The sequence below is a fragment of the Vipera berus genome, assembly GCF_964194415.1.
Source record: "Vipera berus genome assembly, chromosome: 3".
Taxonomy (NCBI): Eukaryota; Metazoa; Chordata; class Lepidosauria; order Squamata; family Viperidae; genus Vipera; species Vipera berus.
Genome location: NC_138204.1, coordinates 33,891,690 through 33,913,430, shown reverse-complemented (window position 1 = coordinate 33,913,430; position 21,741 = coordinate 33,891,690). Strand labels below are relative to the sequence as shown.

The 21,741-nt window shown below is 36.7% G+C and overlaps 2 protein-coding genes across 7 annotated transcripts in view; one reads left to right on the top strand and one right to left on the bottom strand.

Moving 5' to 3' along the window:
- Positions 1-9,134, top strand: part of PHF20 (PHD finger protein 20) — a 47,846-nt gene extending 38,712 nt beyond the window's left edge. For 4 of the 6 annotated variants that reach the window (XM_081325204.1, XM_081325205.1, XM_081325202.1 and 1 more), the window contains 4 exons: positions 741-936; positions 1,979-2,378; positions 3,853-4,024; positions 7,285-9,134. In XM_081325204.1, coding sequence (XP_081181330.1) covers positions 741-936; positions 1,979-2,378; positions 3,853-4,024; positions 7,285-7,427 — 911 coding nt within the window. In that variant the 3' untranslated portion in view covers positions 7,428-9,134. The remainder of the gene's footprint in view (positions 1-740; positions 937-1,978; positions 2,379-3,852; positions 4,025-7,284) is intronic. The other 2 variants (XR_014026115.1, XM_081325203.1) reach the window with 2 other exon arrangements.
- Positions 9,135-10,042: 908 nt separating this feature from the next.
- SLA2 (Src like adaptor 2) lies at positions 10,043-21,653 on the bottom strand. Its single transcript, XM_081325207.1, is given in 11 exon segments — positions 10,043-10,389; positions 10,393-10,450; positions 12,351-12,423; positions 12,426-12,482; positions 15,977-16,126; positions 16,427-16,447; positions 16,450-16,516; positions 16,520-16,526; positions 16,697-16,783; positions 17,556-17,652; positions 20,459-21,653. Coding segments are annotated over 11 exon segments (801 nt in total). The 5' UTR covers positions 20,556-21,653; the 3' UTR covers positions 10,043-10,302.
- Between the last annotated feature and the right edge of the window lie 88 nt (positions 21,654-21,741).

The window sequence follows — 21,741 nt, the reverse complement described above, 5'->3', positions numbered from 1 at the left end:
TCTTTAAGTTGGAAAAGTGAATTTTCTTGTTTAATTAGTAAAAATTGAATTTAGGCAGCTGCCAAGTCCCCCATTACAGTCCTGGCAAGGAGGAAACTGCTACTATAGGCTCATCCTTGTTGATTTTTTAATATTTTTGCATAAAATGTGATCTGTTTTCCATACATTTTCTTCAATAATTCAATATAATTTTTTGACTCATTGATGTAATTAGATTCTCTTTAACTAGTTTTGGACTTGTATGGAGAACAGATCAATATTTATGCAAAAATATTGAAAATTCAAGTCTTCACAAATTTTTACTCACCACTGTATAGCAGTATAAAAAGAAACTTTTAAAGGATTTGTGTACTGTTCCTCATGTTTTCTCCTATTTGTGCCTGAAATGATTAAAAGTATCTTCAGTTCTCTGAGATGACAGAATTAAGAATCATGGTCTGGGGGAGAAGAAATAATACCATTTATGTTATTGTGCTTTTTTTAATTAAAGTTTTAAACGCATAATTTTACTTTTTTTACTAATTTACTCAAAGAATTATTATTAAAATGTAGTTTGTTGCAGCTTTTATTATTATTGAAAGTTTTTTTAGATTTGGAGGTTAAATTTCTATGCCAAATCAATATGCCAATTTTTTACCGTTTATTTTAAAAGTGAAAATAGTGGCAGATTAGAATTTGCCTAATAATGAGCATTTACTTGCTTTTATTATTTTTAATTAACTTCCCTGTTGTTTCTTTAGGCAAGCGATCCAGTTTGAAGTATTGGTATGAAAAGGAATGGTTATGCAAAGGCCACATGCATGGTTTAGCATTTTTGGGAGAAAACTATTCCCATCAAAATGCTAAGAAAATAGTAGCTACGCACCAGCTTCTTGGTGATGTACAAAAAGTGATAGAAGTGCTACATGGACTTCAGTTGAAGATGAGCATCTTGCAGTAAGCTATATTTGGATGTATTTGCTTAAATTATAGTGATACAATTCAAAGAATTAAATATAATTGAATTTCATAAAGCTATTGTATATCCTAACATTTGATATTGGTATGTTTATTAAGTTGGTCCAGGATAATATCAAACCATTTTTACAGCACTTCCCCTCATATGGTCCAACTTGACCTTGAATTCCTTTTGTTTTCATTTAGCATATCAGTAGAAAAATACACCATCTGTACCCAAACCCAAATAGTTGGAACAAGCTAGCTTCAGGACAGAAGTAGAATCAGCAATAGTTCTGATTAACCAAACTTTAGATGGATAATGATTTGTTATAAGATATCAAGTAATACTGATAAGAAATAGCAAGCTAGTACAGTTCCCTATATTTTAAAATGTCTACTCCCCCCCCCCCCCATCTGCTACTCTTCTTTATCACTCCTGGATGAAACTTCATTTGCAACATTTGAAAATGGCTGTATTTATGTGAAATAACTGAAGTAGGAGTCTCTAATCATTGAAGGGATGTTTAAAATAAGCTGTTACTGTCTCGAAAATTCATGGGGTAGCTTTTCTTCTTACTATATATAGGGAGCCTTTGAGGAATGTTCCACGGCACTTAATTTGGAAATAACTGCAACACATGCTTGAACTTGTGCATCTTTTCTTTGAAGCCAGTATGAAGATTTGTCTTTCATTTTACAGTGTTCTAAACACTTACTGTATGATGTTTAAGAATCTGCTTTTATTGAACATATGAGTGGAATCACTGAAGAACTACGTTAAGAGTTGACATTAAATTCAGATAGGCTCATTTATGTCAGATGATGTTTTTACTTGTTTTACTTATTCTGGTTAAATAGTAAGACATTTCTAATATGCACATACCAAGCATTAACACTATCCTGACTTTTCTGAAATCTGATAGAAAGTTCATGTTGGCTAGTTTCCAGCTATTTCAGATGAGTTTAGAAGATAAAAGTTATAAGCTGAATTCTAATAAAGGTTTTCAGTGTAACTTCCATGTATTTATCTTTTTAACAGAAGCAAGGAACATCCTGACTTAAAACTTTGGTGTCAGCCTTGGAAGCATCTCAAAATAGAAGAAAAATCTCATACCACTAGACTCATTCACATTGAAGAAAAAAGTTGCAAAGAGGAGACCACAAGTTATAGAACTTTTAATGGAACAGTTGAGAAACCTCCAACCATTCCCTTTGTAGAGGAATCTTATATCACTAGTGAGCATTGTTACCAAAAACCTCGAGCTTACTATCCTGCTATAGAACAGAGACTTGTTGTAGAAACCAGAAATTCGGACATTGATGATGGTGTTAATAGGATAAGAGAAAATGGAGATGATGCTGTAGTGGAGAGATTAGGATGGGAACTGGATAGAGAAATATGCAAGTTGGAAAATGAATCAAAACATAACTATTCTAAGGTATGTTTTACAGGACCCTTTCTAGTTTTTAACACTACAGATGGAAAGTTAGATTTCCTGTGCTGTTGTGATTATGATTACATTAGTTGGGTTCATGTAGCTAAGGAATGTTGATCAATGCTAATCAACCCTAGCAAGTCAAATAATAAGATACAAGAAAAAAATCCTTTGTATCAGTTTTACAGGAACTGAAGTTCATAAATTCATTGTTAGGAAAGCTGAAAAATTAGCAAATCACACCTATTCATTTATTCAATTTGTATGACCCCACACCTCAATATGTGACTCCAGGCAGCAAACAAAAACAATGTCAATCATAAATAAACCACCCCATACCGTGTTTGCCCGAAAGTAAGGCCTATCCCAAAAACAAGCCTTAGTTTTGGGGCAGGGTACACACCTAAAAATCAAGCTAGGGCAGTAGTGGCGGTGTGGAGCTGCCTCACGTGCCCCACAACCACTTACCTGGCAGCCAGGCCTCTCCTCACCGGCCCACTTCTTCTGCAGCCAAGCTTGCATTTGTCAGTCACAGGCCTTTCCGGAAGGCCCCTGCAGCCGAGAACCAAGCTATGGATTCAATCATAACTATGGATTCAATCCATAGTCACAGGCCTTTCCGGAAGGCCCCTGCAGCCGAGAACTGAGCTATCCTTAGCTCGGTACTCGGCTGCAGAGGCCTTCCTGAAAGGCCTGACTGCAAAATGCAGGCCAGAGTGCAGCTACAGAATGAAGCTGCTCATTTGGCCAGAAGAAGTGGACCAGCTGGGCGGGACTGTTGGTGCTGGAGGTGAATATAAAAGATTACCACCACCACCCCCCGAAATAAGACCTGGTGCCTCTTTTGGAAGCAAAAAACAAGACCCGGCCTTATTTTTGGGAAAACACGGTAGTAGGTAACTAGCTATTCTTTGTAACTTATTTGCTGATTTTCAGAGAATGTCTGTGATGCTTGTGTCTACTATAACTATGTTTGCATGTGTATAGTACATTGTTGTTGTTGTTAGTTGCGAAGTCGTGTCTGACCCATCGTGACCCTATGGACAACGTTCCTCCAGGCTTTCCTGTCCTCTACCAGTATAGTACATGCATGTGTATATTTATAACTTAACTATAATATATTAGACTTACTAATTTCTACTTCATTCACAGGCAGGCATTATGATTTAATCTTTTGAACCAAAAATATTAGGAATTAAAACATATATATCAATATCACTTAGACTTATATACCACTTCACATTGCTTTTATAGCCCTCTGAGCAGTTTACAGTGTCAGCATATTGTCCCCAACAATCTAGGTTCTCATTTTACTGACCTTGGAAGGATGGAAGATCCTGGCTGTGGGCAGAGTTAGCCTGCAATACTGCATTCTAATCACTGCACCACCACAGCTCCTCATATATAATCTCTTGAACAGTTTTTCTTTAAAATTATTCACTGTTTATAAGAAATGTTAACGTGTGCATTTTTCTAGGTAAGAGAAAAAATTACATCAGAAGAAGATACTGAAGTGAAATTGCTTGAAAAAGACAAAGATGGAATTATGAATTCCCAGCTGCAGTGGCAGCTTAACCTTTTAACCCACGTTGAGTCCCTGCAAGATGAAGTTACTCACAGGATGGATTTAATTGAAAAGGAACTAGATGGTAATGGCTTTTTTTGCTACAAATGTTAAGAGTTTGTAAGGTCTGTTCAATTATTTTTGTGTGTGTGTTCTATTTCTTGCATTAAATCTGTTTAATATAGATTCATAATTATATTGGTTGGCAAACTGAGTTTAGAATCTTCCTGAAAGGGCCTGTGTTTTCTCTTATGTCTTTCTGGTGACCTTTCAGAGTTCATTATCTAGTCTTTTGTGTATTCAAAATTGTTTAAAACTAAAAAAGTTCCTCATTCGTCATCACAGGATGCTTTTCAAATATTACAATAGGTGGCATGAAACTATCAGTATGCACGCTGCTGCAACTCCTCTAAAGTGGATCAGGTTAAATCTTGTTAAAACAGAGCTGATTCCAGGTAGACTTCTATCATATATAATATTCCCTTAAATTTAACTGCACTTCTCCATACTGAAATAGCTCTCTAGCTTTTGTAACTATAAAAGAGGCATGCACATCGATCATATTTATATAGCTGGCCATCTAACAAGTGAATTAATATTGTTAATATAAAAAACAACCCAGAATAAAAAGAAAGAAAGCAAAAAGGAGTTGTTAATTACTCAGGAGCCATCCCACTATTTTGCCAGTTCTGAGGCTTGCCATTCTGAGGCTTGCTAAGAAACAGATCTTGAAGGACCTCCAGAAAGCTAAAACAGAGAAGGCTAGCCTCTGTATGGGGGAGGGAGGATGTTCCATGAAGTGGGGGCTACAGCAGAAAAGGCACATTGACTATGAGCTGCCAAATAAAATTGATGATAGGTATTGAAGAAAGCTGCTTATATTGAGTAGCAACTAAACCTCTCTGAAATACAGCTGTTTCCTTTATTATGATGATGTAAATTGAATTGGTAGTGCTTCAAATAAAATTTAAGCCTTAAGTTTAATAGGAACTATTCACAGATTGTAGAACTGCTGAAATCATTACAGGTAGTTCTCAACTTACAACCTTTCACTTAGTGACTGTTCAAAGTTACAATAGCACTGGGGGAAAAAAGACGACCATTTTTCACAGGTACCACCATTGCAGTATCCCCATGGTCATGTGATCAAAATTCAGACGTTTGGCAACTGACTCATATGTATGACGGTTGCAGTGTCCTGGGATCATATGATCGTACCCTTTGCGACTTTCTGACAAGGAAAGTCAGTGGGGAAGTCAGATTCACTTAACAACCATGTTATTAAACTTAACAACTGCATGGATTCACTTAACTGTGGCATAAAAGGCCATAAAATGGGGCAAAATTCACTTAACTGCCTCGTTTAACAACAGAAATTTTGAGCTAATGTGGTATAGAGGACTACCTGTAACTGATGCTTATGTGCTTTTTATCATCAGTCATAACATCACTAGGTCTGCAATAAAGTAATTGGCCCAAAGCCACTCAGATAGCTTCATTCTCTCAGTTCCCTGATTTCAAGATTGCTATCTTAAAGCACTACAGTGTCTCACATGCATCCCAAAGATATGTGGCAGTAACATAACTTGGATTTTATAGTAGTTTTTGATTGATGTTTATATATGTGTATGTTCTCCAGCCATTCTAGTATAGTATGCCTTGAAAATTACATGGAATAAAGCAACAATGGTGAAAAAAGTAAGGTTCTACATTTAGGCAAGAAAAACCAAATGCACAGATATAGTATAGGTGGTACCTTGCTCAGTAGTAGTAACTGTGAAAGGGATCTCGGAGTCCTAGTGGACAATCACTTAAATATTAGTTAGTTTAGTTAGTTTATTGAATTTATATACCGCCCTTTTCCCATAGGACTCAGGGCGGTTTACAAAGTATTTAAAAACGTCAATACAATACAATACAAAAGTTAAAGACAGTTAAAATAATTAAATTTAATCCCTGAACAAATATAAAACCCCATTTAAAAACTCTCAGCCTGGGCCGGAAAGCTCAAAGAGCCAGGTCTTCAGGTCCCGGCGGAATGAACGAAGGTTGGGGGCAGTCCTAAGCTCCACAGGCAGCTGGTTCCAAAGGGCAGGCGCACCCACTGAGAAGGCCCTCCCCCTGGGTGTTATCCGCCGGCAGTCTTTTACCGGCAGCCCCCTTGGAATATGCATCCAGTTTTGGTCACCGCGATATACAAAAGATGTTGAGACTCTAGAAAAAGTACAGAGAAGAGCAACAAAGATGATTAGGGGACTGGAGGGTAAAACATATAAGGAACAGTTGCTGGAATTGGGTATGTCTAGTTTGATGAAGAGAAGGGCGAGGGGGGACATGATAGCAGTGTTCCAATATCTCAGGGGTTGCCAAAAAGAAGCAGGAGTCAAGCTATTCTCCAAAGCACCTGAAGGGTGGACAAGAAGCAACAGATGGAAACTAACCAAAGAGAGAAGCAGCCTAGAGCTAAGGAGAAATTTTCTGATAGTTGGAAGAATTAATCAGTGGAACAACCTGCCTCCAGAAGTGGTGAATGCTCCAACATTGGAAGTTTTTAAGAAGAGACTGGACAGCCATTTGTCTGAAATAGTATAGGGTTTCCTGCCTGAGCAGGGGGTTGGACTAGATGACCTCCAAGGTCCCTCCCAACTATTATTATTATTATTATTATTATTATTATTATTATTATTATTATTATTATCAATGTGGGATATCTTTGATATCATATCTTTTACTGGCAGTACTTTTCTTGTGATTTTTCAGTTGGTTTCTCTGATTGATTGATTGATTGATTGACTGATTGATTATGGTACTTCTACTAAACCAGGCATGTCAAACTGCCGGCCCACAGGCCAGATGCATCATACTGAAACCGCACCCACCCCATTGCCGGCAATGGAGAAAAAGTCACGATACGTCATGCGACATTATGAGTTTGACATGCCTGTACTAAAGAGAGGCTTCATCTATCTGAAAATAGTTGCAGTAAATTGATGTAGTTCCAAGTATAGTTTGAGAACTATATGCCGCTAAATACTTGAAATGAAAAACAACAAAATCAATAATAACTGTTAAACCACATCTGTATTCTTTCAACTATACACCTTCGTTTACCTAGTTATAGCAAGAAAATCAGGAAGCAAAGCTTTAAGGGAGGAACTTCTTGCTATTTTGAATTGCTTGATAGTTCATATATTTTATTAAAAAAACACCTGAAAAATTGATTCCTTTAAAGAAAAGATTACACTATCCCACTGAAGTTCTTTATAGCTAATACAAATCTACTTAAATTTAGCCGTTAGTACCTTACGCCTTTGTGATTGTTACGTATCGTCTCTTCTCTTACAGTTTTAGAGAGTTGGTTGGATTATACTGGAGAGCTGGAGCCACCCGAACCATTAGCAAGACTTCCTCAACTGAAACATTGTATAAAACAACTTCTCACAGACTTGGGCAAAGTACAACAAATAGCACTTTGCTGTTCAACATGATATGAAATTTCTGCTGGATGGCTGGAGCCTGTCGTATGATGAGCACGCTCTATTTTAATGGAATAGCATGCTTGTTGCATGGGACACAGAACTGACTTCAGGGAATTATTTAGAGGCAAGGGTTACTCTTCATAAAAGTAAAGAGATTGCCCTTATCTTTTGTTCAGTTGGTCTTTGCTAGGTGTTTTTTAACATTATGGAAAGGGATTTATTCTTGTCTTCAAAAGGTAGGAGCAGGTTGGCAAAGGATTTTTTTTCATTCCTTGTATCAAGTTGAAATAATCATTAATGTTCTTTGCATATATACACTGACAAAATTGTGCCACTGGAGAACAAAGTTTTAAGAGCCAAAAAATAATTAGCAATCCAAGGCTGTAGTTAACATTCTACCTAGTTTATTTAAGTGACTTAATGTGTCAGAAACTCATACTTTATCCTAATAGTTTATGCATAACTACAGTATTTAATCAATAGATAATATTATTTTCAAGCCTAGCAAGTATGAATGTCTACTTTTATAGTAAACTGTTACAAGAGGTTTGCATATATGACCTGAAACTAATCTACTATTTAAAATAGATGTAGTAGAAGGTCCCAATTTGGTTGCACTTCTTTTCCTAGTAAATTATCATTTTCCATATTTATCATGTCATTGTAGCATGATTCTCATGGTACTGGGACACCCATTTATGTTGAGCTTCTGTGCATTCTTGAATTTCTAAATCTGGCCATGCTGTGCCTCCCATGACCTAGTACTGATGACATATCCTGAATGCAGGGTATAAAAGTGTCTACACAAGGAAGGGCATACTGTAGATTGAGATCTAGCCATACCCAATGATGGTCATGGTATTGTTTCCTTCCCTACTGTTAATAATTGCCATTCCGGTTATAGTTTGAAACATAATCTTTTTCAATATTATAAATGTTTCATTGTAGATACTTGTAAAGTGTGGTTTTGGGAATCAGTTAATTTTATATTTGTGTATAACAAAGAGTCAAGGTCTATGCATGAGGTACTGTTCCCAAAGGCAATGGGACATTATGTTAAACAATGTTTTTGAAACCCCTTTTTGTACTTTTATTTTTAGTTTCCTTACTAGCATTATTTGTGAGATCAAAGTGAAGAAATGCTGCTTACATTGAAGCTACGTTATATAGTAGCTTTTTGAACATTGGTGTATTGTAACTATTTTATATGTTTAAGAATATCATTTGCCTGGAGATCATATTTCCATCACTACTTTTTGTTAGATAACATCCGGGACAAGAAATTACTTTGAGGTGGACAGAATAGGGTATTTTTGCATTGGGTGTTCTGAATGTTGGACTTTTCCTACCTTGATATTTGGAGTTGTTTTTGACACCACCAAAGTTTAAATTAAAGCACATTTGTGAGTTGAAGACCTGTTTAGTGTACAAATTGGTAATTATGAATAAAATCCATAATGTTTATATGCTGCAGAATTATGTAGATTTCAGTTATCTAGTGTTTGTCATAGAAGTAACAGTTTTCTGACCAGCTTATCTCATTTAAAAACAGTCCACTATTTTGCATTCTGACAGAGACTTTATGCCAAGACTAATTTCAGGGAATAATTTGTCTCCAATTATTTAGCTCTTATAGGTAATAAGCATAGCAAATGTACAGCAGATAAAATTATTTTGCTGTAATACATTGGAATAAAGTTTGTGATTGTTAAATGACATCCAGTTGTCTCATAACAACATTATGGGGAGTTTTCTAAATAACAAGGTAACCCTGAAAAAATTATTTCTCTATCTTTTAGCTGTAAACAAGTAAGTGCATTTTGTTAAGACTTGAATAACTTACATTTCTAGCTATATCCCTTTAATGTTGAAGATAATCCTAAAACTATAGGGCAGGGATTAGACATATGTAACTTTCAAAGTGTTACAAATTGTAACTGATAAAAATTCTAATTAGCATGGCCAGTGCTTCGGGATACTGAAAAGTTTATCATTTAACATCTGGAAGATCAGAAGTTGCATATTCCTGAAATCTGTGTAAGAAACTAGGAGCTAGACAAGTTCAATACTAAGAATAACTACTGTACTCTTGTGGGCTTTGGACTGATTTCCTGATTGTTTAGGCTATAATGACTTACAATATAAAAGAATATATGTAACTCATATATTTCTTGGTGCTCTCTGAACTTTGTTGTTTGCTTGTAGACATTTCATTACCCAATTAAGGTCAGTGCTAATCAGTTAATGAAACATTTGCAAGCAAACAAGCTCAGACATCGTCAGTGATTCCATTATAATTTATTTTTAAAATTTTACTTGTATTCCTGTTTTATTATTTTTAGAAATAAGTCAAGGTGATGAACATGTTTGGCTTGTTTAGTTTTAACATAAAACCAATGTAGTGTGGCTTCATTAAGCAAAACCATGCAGCTTATGCATGCGGCCAGAAACTGCCATAGGTTTATATGCCATTTGTGGATACTGTATATAGAACACTTGCATTTTCATTCTACTTTTGGTAGCTCCATTCCTACTATTTCTCTCAGATCAGAGAAAGGATTTTTCCTTGCTTTCCTTTGTTTCTTGAACTACTGACATTAATATCCATTGCAGCCTGGTGAAACAATTATTTGGTTTATTCAGCTTTTGCATTACTAATCAATTATGAATTGCCAACTGCAAAACCTGTAAGGAAAATACATATACTATACACACACACACACACACACACACACACAAAATATTTGAAAGAGCCAAGCTTCTTGAAAAAGATGAAAAGTTAACTAATAACACTGATTTAAGGATAACCACCTTGAATCAACCTGATAAAAATACAGAACTTGTGTTCAAGTTTAATATTACAGAAATACTTCCAATATTAGCTTTATACATCTTTGGTTTGCCTTCCTTTTCTGTCTAGTGAGCCCTGTAATGACACGTCATCAGTCATAAACAAGTAAGTAGTAACTGCTCACGAGCCAAGACTGATGGGTGAGTCTTCTGTTAGTGATTCTTCTGACAAGAAGTCTGAGCTAGATGAAAGAAAACATTTCTGAACAACATTGTTAAAATAATAATGGCTTTGTTTTTATTTTATTTCAAATATGATGCTTGTCACAAGAACAAGCAAACAACTATTAGCATATTCTGCTTCAGTACATGGCTAATGTACTGGATTTTGCTAATGGCATGGATTCTTCCCTTGTAGCAACAGATGCAATATTCCTTGCTACAGTGATTTATGCTTGTTACAGCTGAGGATTCTGGAGTTGCAAAGAAACAACTTGTCTCATGGATTATTTTTAAAACAATATAGAACCAGTGTGGAGTACCGGTTAAATTGTTGAATTAGAACCCAGGAGACTTGACTTCAAGCCACCTTCAGCTGCAAAAGCTCCTTGAAAGATTGAGTCAGTCGTAATCTCTCAATTTGCCAGTGCCAGGGCAATAATTGAAGAAGTGCTAAAACATAAAATAATGCCCTTGCATCTGCTGAGTTAAGGTCTAAATGAAAGATTCAGTAAATTAGAAAGCAAGATAGCAATAGCACTTAAATTTATATACCGCTTCATAGTGCTTTACAGCCCTCTCTAAGTGGTTTAGAGTCAGCATGTGGTCCCCAACAATCTGAGTCCTCATTTTATTGACCTCAGAAAGATGGCTGAGTCAATGTTGAGCCAGTGAGAAACGAACTCCTAGAGTTAGCAGTGAGTTTAGCCTGCAGTACTGCATTCTAACCACTGTGCCACCACAGCTCTTAAAAGCTAAAAAGTTAGCTTTATATATTTATATATTTTATCAATAACAATGATTTGGTATCATAAAATTATCACATTGTCTTTCCAGAATCAAGGCGTTTGAAATAGTTTGGAGATTGTTGGGGATATTCTGTCCTTATTTGCTTTTGTTGGCAATGTGAAATGTTAAAACTGACAAGGCATACATTTTTTTTAAAAAAAAATCTCTTGCTTGAGATACAAATTTTTCATCTGAGAAAGTGATGAGAATCCAGCCATGGTGAAGTAACTTGATCCCATCTTTAAAAATCTCACATCCTGCTGAATACAATTTCTTCAGAATAGTATATAGTACTTAGGCCAGTTGTGTTCCGTATATTTACTGCTGCAGGACCATCAAACTACAGCTCCAGCTCACTATAGAGGGAAAAACATTTCTCTTTTTGAAAGCACCTCTTTAACTCTGTGCTGGTCATCTTGGGAAGGGAAGTTCCAGTGTGAATCCAAATTCCACAATTTGTCTGATCCCTATCAACATTTCTATAAACTTAATGGGGATGAGGGGTTTATCAACAAATCTGTCCCTCTCAGGTGTTTTTTTTATTGAAGCAATGTGGGTTTTTTGGGGAGGGGCAAGAGAGGGAGGGGTTAAGCAAAAGAAAACTTGGAAAGCTTGTCCTGAAGCTGCCTTTTATGCAAGAATTGCCTTTCCAAAACCTAGAGAGATAGAAGAGCTTTGCAGCCTCTTGATGGCTATCTAATCAGCAGATAGCTGATTGGAGCAGAAAGCTCTGAAAGCAGCTATCATTTCAGCAAGAGACTTGAAAATGGCTACTGCTTCCAGGCTACACGGAAAGCAGTCCTGAGCGCTCCGGGTTCTGCTGGGGCGGGATGGGGGGCAAGAGAGGGGGGGCACTATAGCATTCCCATGGTTTGTCATAAGGGTGAATGACTAATGGCACTGCAGCTGTCATAACTGAACCGGGCGTATGTAACTTGGGGTTTGGTGTCACTTTCCTAAATAGCCTATTGTTTCCCAACAACATATTTTAACCTAATAAAATAAATATCCCTAAATTGTGCAAACATGGTTTTACAAAACGTTTGTTAGCATAATTTGAACAACCCAGCCAGCCATATTATTTGAGTTGTTGATAAAGGTTGAGTATAAGTTGAATATAAAAAATAAAATAACCTCTTGATCTGTTGCCAGTTGAGAACAGATTTTTTTACTGCCACAGGTTTGGAAAGATGATGAAACAAGCTGAATTAGTTCCTTGGATGAAGCGCGGTTTCTTCAAACAGCAACATAAGCCATCACTACTTTCTATTAAATAAAATAAACATGACAGGTTTTCATATATAAGGTTTTCTGACAGCCTACTGTATTGTATCTTCAAAAAAGGGAAAAAATGGATCCAGGAAACTACAGACCTATCAATGCCAGGGAAGATTCTGGAAAAGATAAACAACGAATCAGCGAACACCTAGAGGAAAAGTCATAACCAAAAGCCAACATGGGTTTGTCAAAAACAGATCGTGCCAGACAAATCTTATTGCATTCTTTAACCAGGTGACAAAATTAGTGGACCAGAGGAATGTTGTGGATATAATTTACTTGGACTTCAGTAAGGCATTTGATAAAGAAGACCACAACCTACTACTTGATAAGATAGAAAAATGTGGATTAGACAGCATCATCACCAGATGGATTTGTAGCTGACTGACCGGCCGTACTCAGCATATAGTCCTCAATGGAACTGCATCTGCATGGAGGGAAGTGTGTAGTGGGGTGCCCCAGGGCTCTGTTCTGGGCTCACTGCTCTTCAACATCTTCATCAATGATTTGGATTAGGGGATAGGTGGGGAACTCATCAAATTTGCAGACACCAAGCTGGCAGGAATACCCAACACACCAGAAGATAGGCTTAAGATACAGGGGGATCTTGACAGACTTGAATATTGAGCATGGTATCTCTTTGCTCTCCTACCATTGGGTAGGAGATATAGAAGTATAGCCAGCCGTACCAACAGGCTGAAGAACAGCTTTTATCCATGGGCTGTTAGGCTTTTGAATGGGAAATAATTTTATAAACTATGTATAATTGACTTGCAAGGCTGGTGCGTTGTGCAATTAGCTCACATGGTGTAAAGATGGAGGGTTTGTGTCACTGTAAGTTGGGGGTGGGGGCACGAAGGGAGGCTCAGCCAATCAATGTATACATGGTTGTACTTTGACAATAAAGGTTCATTCATTCATTCACTATTAAAATGAAATTCAATGGTGAAAAGTTTCTACATTTAGGCAAGAAAAACCAAATACACAGGTATGGCATAGATGGTACCTTGCTCAATGGTATAGTATAAGTGGTACCTTGCTCAATAGTAGTAACTGTGAGAGGGATCTCTGAGTCCTAGTGGACAATCACTTAAATATGAGCCAGCAGAGTGCTGCAGCTGTCAAAGCCTAAGCTGCATTAACAGATAGAATCATGATCACATGAAATGTTAATACCACTTTACAATGCCTTGGTAAGGCCACACTTGGAATACTGCATCCAGTTTGGGTCACCATGTTGTAAAAAAGATGTTGAGACTCAGAATACAGAGAAGAGCAACAAAGATGATTAGGGGACTGGAGGCTAAAAAATATAAAGAACGGTTACTGGAATTGGGTATGTCTAGTTTAATGAAGAGAAGGACGAGGGGTGACATGATAGCAGTGTTCCAATATCTCAAGGGTTGCCACAAAGAAGAGGGAGTCAAGCTATTCTCCAAAGCACCCGAAGGCAAGACAAAAAGCAACGAATGGAAACTAACCAAAGAGAAGCAACCTAGAACTAAGAAATTTTCTGATATTTAGAACAATTAATCAGTGGGACAGGACAGCCTGCCTCCAGAAGCTGTGAGTGCTCCAGCACTGGAAGTTTTTAAGAAGAGACTGGACAACCATTTGTCTGAAATGGTATAGGGTTTCCTGACTGAGCAGGGGATTGGACTAGAAGATCTCCAAGGTCCCTTCCAACTCTATTATTATTATTATTATTATTATTATTATTATTATTATTATTATTATTATTATTATTATTATTATTTATTATTTATTATTTATTATTTATTATTATAACATGAACCTCAGTCAACTGAACACTCAAATTGACTGGCACTAATGGTTGACACGGGTTGCTGCCAGCATCCTAGGTATCAACCAGGTATCTCCTTAAAATGTAAGATGTTCCAAGTAGCACAGTTTTTTGTACCTTTGCTGGAGTTATTGCAGGAAGCTGCAATTTCTTGATGTATTTTGCAAAGTTTTTGGACATAGTTCCCAGTGCCCCAATGACAATGGGTATCACTATTACACGTTTCATCTATAATCGCGCAGTTTCGATAGCCAGGTCGCAGTATTTCGTAATTTTTCCCAGTTCTTTTTCTTCGACTGGCATCTCCTGGTACAGCGATATCAATCATCTTCGGTTCTCTATGACTGTGATATCTGGCGTGTTGTGTTCCAAATGGCGATCTGTATTCGGAAGTCCCACAAGATCTTCACCCTCTAATTCTCGACAACTTGTTCCACCCTATGTTCCCACGACTTTTCGGACACAGGCAAGTCGTATTTTTTTACACAATGCCCAGTGGATTAGTTTAGCAACTCGGTCATATCTAGCTTTGTAAACAGTTTGCGCGATTTTGCTGCACTCACATATTAAATGTGAAACAGTTTTAACTTTGTCGTTGCAAAGTCGGCAATTTGGATTGTTAGTAGATTTTTGTATCTTCGCTTTCATGGCATTAGTTTGTAGTGCTTGTTCTTGAGCAGCCAGTATTAAACCTTCTGTTTCTTTCTTGATGATTCCCATCTTAAGCCATGCCCATGTCAAGTTGTTATCACATTTTCCTTCAATGTTTTTATTATTATTATTATTATTATTATTATTATTATTATTATTATTATTATTATTATTATTATTATTATTATTAATTATTATTGAAAAAAATCCAAATCTGTGTTCTGTTATAATACCAACTTTTCAGAAACCTACTGTCAGAGGGAATTTTGAAGTTCATGGAGGATAATAATATTATTTTGAAAAAAATCCAAGTGCATAAGTCACTGTTGTTTCTCCAGCTTTTGGGTAAAAATGCACTTTTATTTTCTTGATGAAAATACCCAACTTAAAAAAATTCTTACAGCATGATCACAGAACAGAATCCAGACCAAGACTTTTCACGACATTCTTACAAATGTTATTTATTTATTAAATTTCTATAACTATCTCAGCCAAGTGACTCTGGGTGGCTTAAAATTCTAAAACCATAAAAACACTTAAAAACATCTAAAAAATACAGCAGCCAAGTGAGTTAACCAATTAACAATATAGCCCAGAAACGGCCCTTAACACATTCTGAGGCTCAGGCTGGGCACACATAACAGACGACAAATGGTAGAACTGAATAACCTATTGACAAGTAAAGGTCAAATTAATAAGAGATCACATGGGAAGAGCTGAAAAACAACCTTCCTCCTCCATGAACTTCAAAATTCCCTCTGACAGTAGGTTTCTGAAAAGTTGGTATTATAACAGGACATAACACAGATTTTCCCAAATGTTGGTCACCAACAGGAACGTGTGATCTTTGTAATACAGATCTTTGGCCATTTCCAAAGGGGTGAAGTTTTTGCCTAGTGGCCAACATGCTGTAAAGCAATCCTGTCTCTTTTTTTCTAACACACACTTATACAGAGAGAAAGATTGACACAACCAGAAACTGAAAAGAATGTATAATTTCCTTTAATTAATTTTAAAAAATAATTGCCAGAATAATAATCTACCAGTTTGTGCAAGCTTGGGAAGGTAAGGCTGGGGAAGATATAAAGCCAGCTGTTCTCCGAACAGTTAATGCAGTAGAGTTTTACACAATTCCAGGATTCATGATTTCTGCATCTGATTGATAAAGAGTAGCAACCTGTTTATCAGAATAAAACAATCTGTAACATATTTAGAAATGAAACAAGTCCACTCAATCCTACTGCTCAGAGAGATTAATGAAAGTATATGTTTCATTACATTCTCTTGAAAGCAATGAGATCTTTTCTCTGATGTTTAGAGTTGTGCTAGTATCTTTAAAACTTGCATTATGTCTTAGTTGAGGAAGAAAACTTTATTAATTTCAAAGCTTAATTATATGTTATCACTTGGTGTACCTTATATTTCCTCACACTTACAGAACTGGGAGATTTCTTTGAATATTATGTAGAATCCATACCTTTCTTCGCTTGTCTCTTATGATGAAAGAACCTTCCTGGTTTGCAGGCAGCAGTAACAACTCCTCAGCTTTGGCTCGATCAAAGCCATCTTAGAGCCACCTGAAGACAAGAACACTGCAGAGCTCAGTTGTCTATGAAAAAGATTGTGTGAAAGTTAAGGGGGAAACTACTTTCCTTATAGGACTGAGGATCTCTTGGAATACAGAGAAACTCCCCACCCCCAATGTTCTGTGATGTTACTTCCGATAGGGAAAAACCACAATGCTTACCTGTGTGAAATTTTAACTATGCTGTTGTTAGGTACACAGCATTCTTGGCCAGTTGCTACTGACTTGACTTGACACCATTCACCCTCTCTGTAGGAGAAGAAATTTAACTTAAAGCCATGACCTCAGGTAAAATTCTGCCGTACTTCTTGAAGAAATTCCCTTTTTTTCTAAAATTCTAGTCAAGGAGCAGGCTTTGTCATAAAAAAATGCTCTGCTATTATCCCATTCTTGGGACTACACTAACACCCAAAGTATCCAGACTTTAAGCATGAAGGATGAAGAGTTAATTAAATCTTGATGTGTTGGGTCTACAGTCCCCAGACTGACCAGCCACATGGGCAACTGGAATTTTGGGAATTATATTAATGCAAATGAAGAACATCAGGTTGAGAAAGGCTGAATTAGCCCTTCTAACTGCTCAGAGGACATCTCAAATAATGAAACAAAATGAAACTTTGACTTTGGTTTTGTCGATTAGATAGATTTGTCACTATAGAAGTGGCTAGTTATACATTAATGTGTACAAACAAAAAGTTGAGGTTGGAGTGTTTTTATCTTGTACTGTGCCATTTTTAATTTTAAATATCAATAACATTAAACATAAATACAATACTGTAAAATGTAAAGAAAAATGGAAAATTGGCAGCTAAACTAATTTGGACAGCTAATACAAAGTAGATATGAAAAACAAAATAAGGTCTCACCATGGATGTTTTGAAGATATGGAATTATCCTGCAATGGGGATCTCCCTAACCTCTCCAGGACATATCCCTCTTGATGACTACCATAATGTTTACTGCACTGCTTGATGCAAATACCTCATGTGTTTTGTCCATTATCTTGTCTGTTAATACTTATTCAGATACCAAACTCAGCTGTTCCCCCATCCTTAGTACTGACTCTGTGTCTTTAGAAGGAAAATCACTGACTGCAACAACTATGGGTGAATTGGCAATTGCAAATTAAAAGAAAAAATAAACACTGACTAGGTTAATGTGTGATTTTAACCTCTCAATATTTGAAGTATTCTTGCAAAGTGCTTTACATACTGTATGTTTCATTTGAAGATTATCTCACAGCTTCCTCTAGATGAGAATGTAGAAATGTGAATGATGTGTTGATAGAAGCTAGTTCCCAACAATATATTACAACAACAAATTGTTTCCTATTCATTTGTGGTCAAGACAAAACATTTCATCATAGCACTACATAATTCAAATCCAAAATTCTATACGGCCACCTTTTTTATACAAATATACTAAGAAAGATTTTTCCCTTACTGTCCTCCCCCCAGGCTGAAGCACTCAACTGAGAATGCCAGACAGTACTCTCTATTCTCAGGTATCACCAGTGGAATTCCTTTGCTAGTAGGGCACACCACCTTGTCTACTTCAACCTTTCAGTTTCAGCTGCTTACTTGTTAAAGCATTTTAAAACTAATCACCTGTTTTTGCATCTATTTTACCACAACTGATGATGAATACTCATCCTAATAGCTTATAACTACAGTAATTATTTTTGTTACTTATTTTATTATTTAATTCTCTAAGAATGATACTAAAACTGGCTCTTTTTTTTAAAGGTCACTACCAATGCTACTGAATAAAACATTATTTTAAAATTTTATGATTATGGTTCTTCAAGTCAGTCTTCTGGTAACTATATGGACAGATCCATGCATTTTTCATAGCTAGTGTAACTACATTCTTCCAGGATGTTTTCTGATTGTCCAATCTAGAGTCACAGAAAATGACCCATAGTCACCCAGCTGGCTTCTCTACATGAGACCTAGTTCAGGATTTTTTTTCTACTAAACCAAACTGAGTCTCTTGTAAGTACAAAGATTAAATAGAAACTCTTATAGATCAGTCAATAAATTAAAAAATGAGGGGAAGATTAAATGTAAGGTAGTAAAGAAAGAGCAATGAACTAAGAAGAATTCTAATCTACCTTACACATTTCCCAGTTCAGGAGGGATTGATGGAATTCTAGAGATGTGAACTTTCTGTAAACTGAAAGTGCAACAAGATCTTTTATTCAATTCTCATTCTTATTCAACCCTCACAAATTCAGGGGAAGCTATCAAAAATCATCTCTTGATCTCAGGTCATTATTTACTGGGTATTAGGAACAGGATTATTTTCACCCTTGCAATATTCCTTATTCCAAGGAAAGTTAAAAAAAAGAAAAGAGAACCAATTGATCTTTGTAGAATCTAGTCCAATCTTTGCCCAATGCAGGATCTTCATACTATCCTAGACAAAGGGTTGCCAAAAAAAATTATTTAAATTTTCCAGTGATGGAGCATCCACAAGCTCAGAAGGTAGGCTTTTCTGCTGCTCAATAGCTCTCACAATCAGCAAATACTGTACTTCCTTATTACAAATCTGTTATTTCTTAGTGTTAAGATACCCCCCATTGGTTCTCCTTTTATCTTTGGGTGCTATGAAAAAGAAATTATAGCCTCTACCCTAAGATATTCCTTCATATATTGGAAGTCAGCTGTCATATCTCCCCTTAGCCTTCTCTTTTTTAGGCTAATAATACCTTTAATAATACCAAATTCCTTTAACTGCTGTTTGTAGGTTTTAATTTTCAAACCCTTTACCATCATTGTTGTTCCTTTTCTCTGAGCTATTTCTAGTTCCTTAGCATCCTTTTTATACAGTATTGTGGCAACTAGAAATGCACACAATATTCTAGTCTGACCAGTACAGCATAGATCAGTACTATTACTTCCTGTGAACTTGACACTATACCTCTGTGATGAAACCGAAACCTGCAGTCTCTTTTAGTGGTCCATGTTTAATCTGTGATCTACCAGATTCTTCTCACAGTTACTACTTCTAAGGCTGGTATCATCTGCCGTAAATGTGTATCTAGTTTTTCCTAGCTAAGTGCACAATCTTCCATTTCTCACTATTGAACAACATTTTGTTGCATTTCCATTTGAATCTTGAGCTTGTTTTCTGGATTGTTAGCAAACCCTCCCCCCCTCCGTTTTGTGTCATCTGCAAATTTAACAGCATCCCTTCTATTTCCTCATTTATAAAGATGTTGAAGAATCCTAGGGTCAAGATAGAACCCTGAGTTAACTTCCATGTGGATATCGACCCATCAAGGACTCCAAACTGGCCAACTGAAAATCCATCTGGCAGTGGAACTGTCTGTCTCACATTGTTCCTCATTGCTATATTGTGGGGCAGACTAAATATTATAGCTCCTGTGTTGTTAATAAGCTTCATGTTCAATCAAAGATTTAGAATCTCAACCAAAATTAATAAAAGCTGCTAGATAACTAGCATGTAAGTGCTAAAGACTTCCATTTCCACTGGCACACAGAACCAGATCACAGTACACAACATAAATTTCACAAACTATACTTCATATGTATATATATCATGTGACTGTAACCTTTCGGGTAATAAATCACATTACTTGTTTTATTATGTATGAAAATAAATCATTGCATACAAAAATGAGATGTCCAGAAGCCTATGTTTCCCCCTATTTTTCTGCTTGGAATTGTTTTCTTTTTCTATCCCCCAAAATCAATATAGCAAAGCATATACTAAGGAGATAAATGATTAAATCCCTCTTTTGCTGGTGTAGAGAGCCACTTTGGTGTGGTGCTTAAATCACTAGATTAGAAATTGGGAGACTATGAATTTAGTCTGGCATAGACACAAAATCTGTATGTACAGTATGTGTGTGTTGTTGTTTTAAGACTCAGGCTGATGGTAGCACAGCATAACCTCTACCTGACAGGTTTACGCTATAGCTCTGGCTGTGCCATGTGTTCAGTTGTGGGCTTGTCTGGTTAGCAATCTGTTTCCTCTTACTGGGCAAGCTTCCCATCAAAATTTGTTGCTAACAGCAATCTTCTAGTATACCACTCAGAGGGACCTATCAACAAAAGGCAGAAAAGAAACATAAAAAAATCACATTATTGTCCTTGAAGACTGTTAGGAAAATACAAAAGAAACCAAATGTTGTTACAATTAATCAACTGCTAGTTTCTTCTAAGGTGGATGTTTTATTAGTGTTGAAAGTATTACAGCATACCACAAACAAGAAGCAACAACCTCTGAAGGCAGGGGAAGAGAGAGCATGGATGGATGAATATTGCTCAGGAATACAATATCTGTCTTACATCAGTAATCAAAAAGTTGTCCGGTAAGAGGGCAGCATAATTAAGATGGCTTCCATCTCAAAGCCTTTTTTTCTAAGAATGTGCCTTTTTAAAAAGCCTCTTGCCCTGTAATCTGGAAGGCATGAACTTAATAACGGATACTGAAATGTTCATGTTAGTAAAAAAATATATATATCTGCTACTAGCATAATCCTATGAATAAGTTCTAAAAGCACCTTTTCCTATTGCAATTTGTTAAAAGTTAATGGCTCTACTCCGTGAGCTACATTGGCTTCCAGTTGCCCTCCGGGTGAGATTCAAGGTGCTGGTGATGACCTATAAAGCCCTAAATGGCTTGGGTCCGGGATATTTGAGGGAACACCTGCTGCCGGCATCAAGTTCCCTTCGTCCTGTGCTCTCCCACTTGGCGGGCCTTCTCAGGGTGCTGCCTGTAAAAGACTGCCGGCGGATAACACCCAGGGGGAGGGCCTTCTCAGTGGGTGCGCCTGCCCTGTGGAACCAGCTGCCCGTGGAGCTTAGGACTGCCCCCGATCTTCGGTCATTCCGCCGGGACCTGAAACCTTGGCTCTTCAAGCTTTCCGGCCTAGGCTGAGAGGTGTTTTTTTCCCCCCCTCAGAGATCAAATTTAATTATTTTAACTGTTTTTAACTCTTGTATTGTATTGATGTTTTTAAATACTTTGTAAACCACCCTGAGTCCTACGGGAAAAGGGCAGTATATAAATTCAATAAACTTAAACTTAACTTAAACTCTTTCCCGAAAAAAATATGTAGTTCTATGCTCTTCTTTATCCTAGCTCTCTGGCTTCCATTGCACTATTCCTAGCAATCATATTTTACATTTTGCTACACAATAATAAGCTATAATTATACCAGTCAATGGTTCATGCAG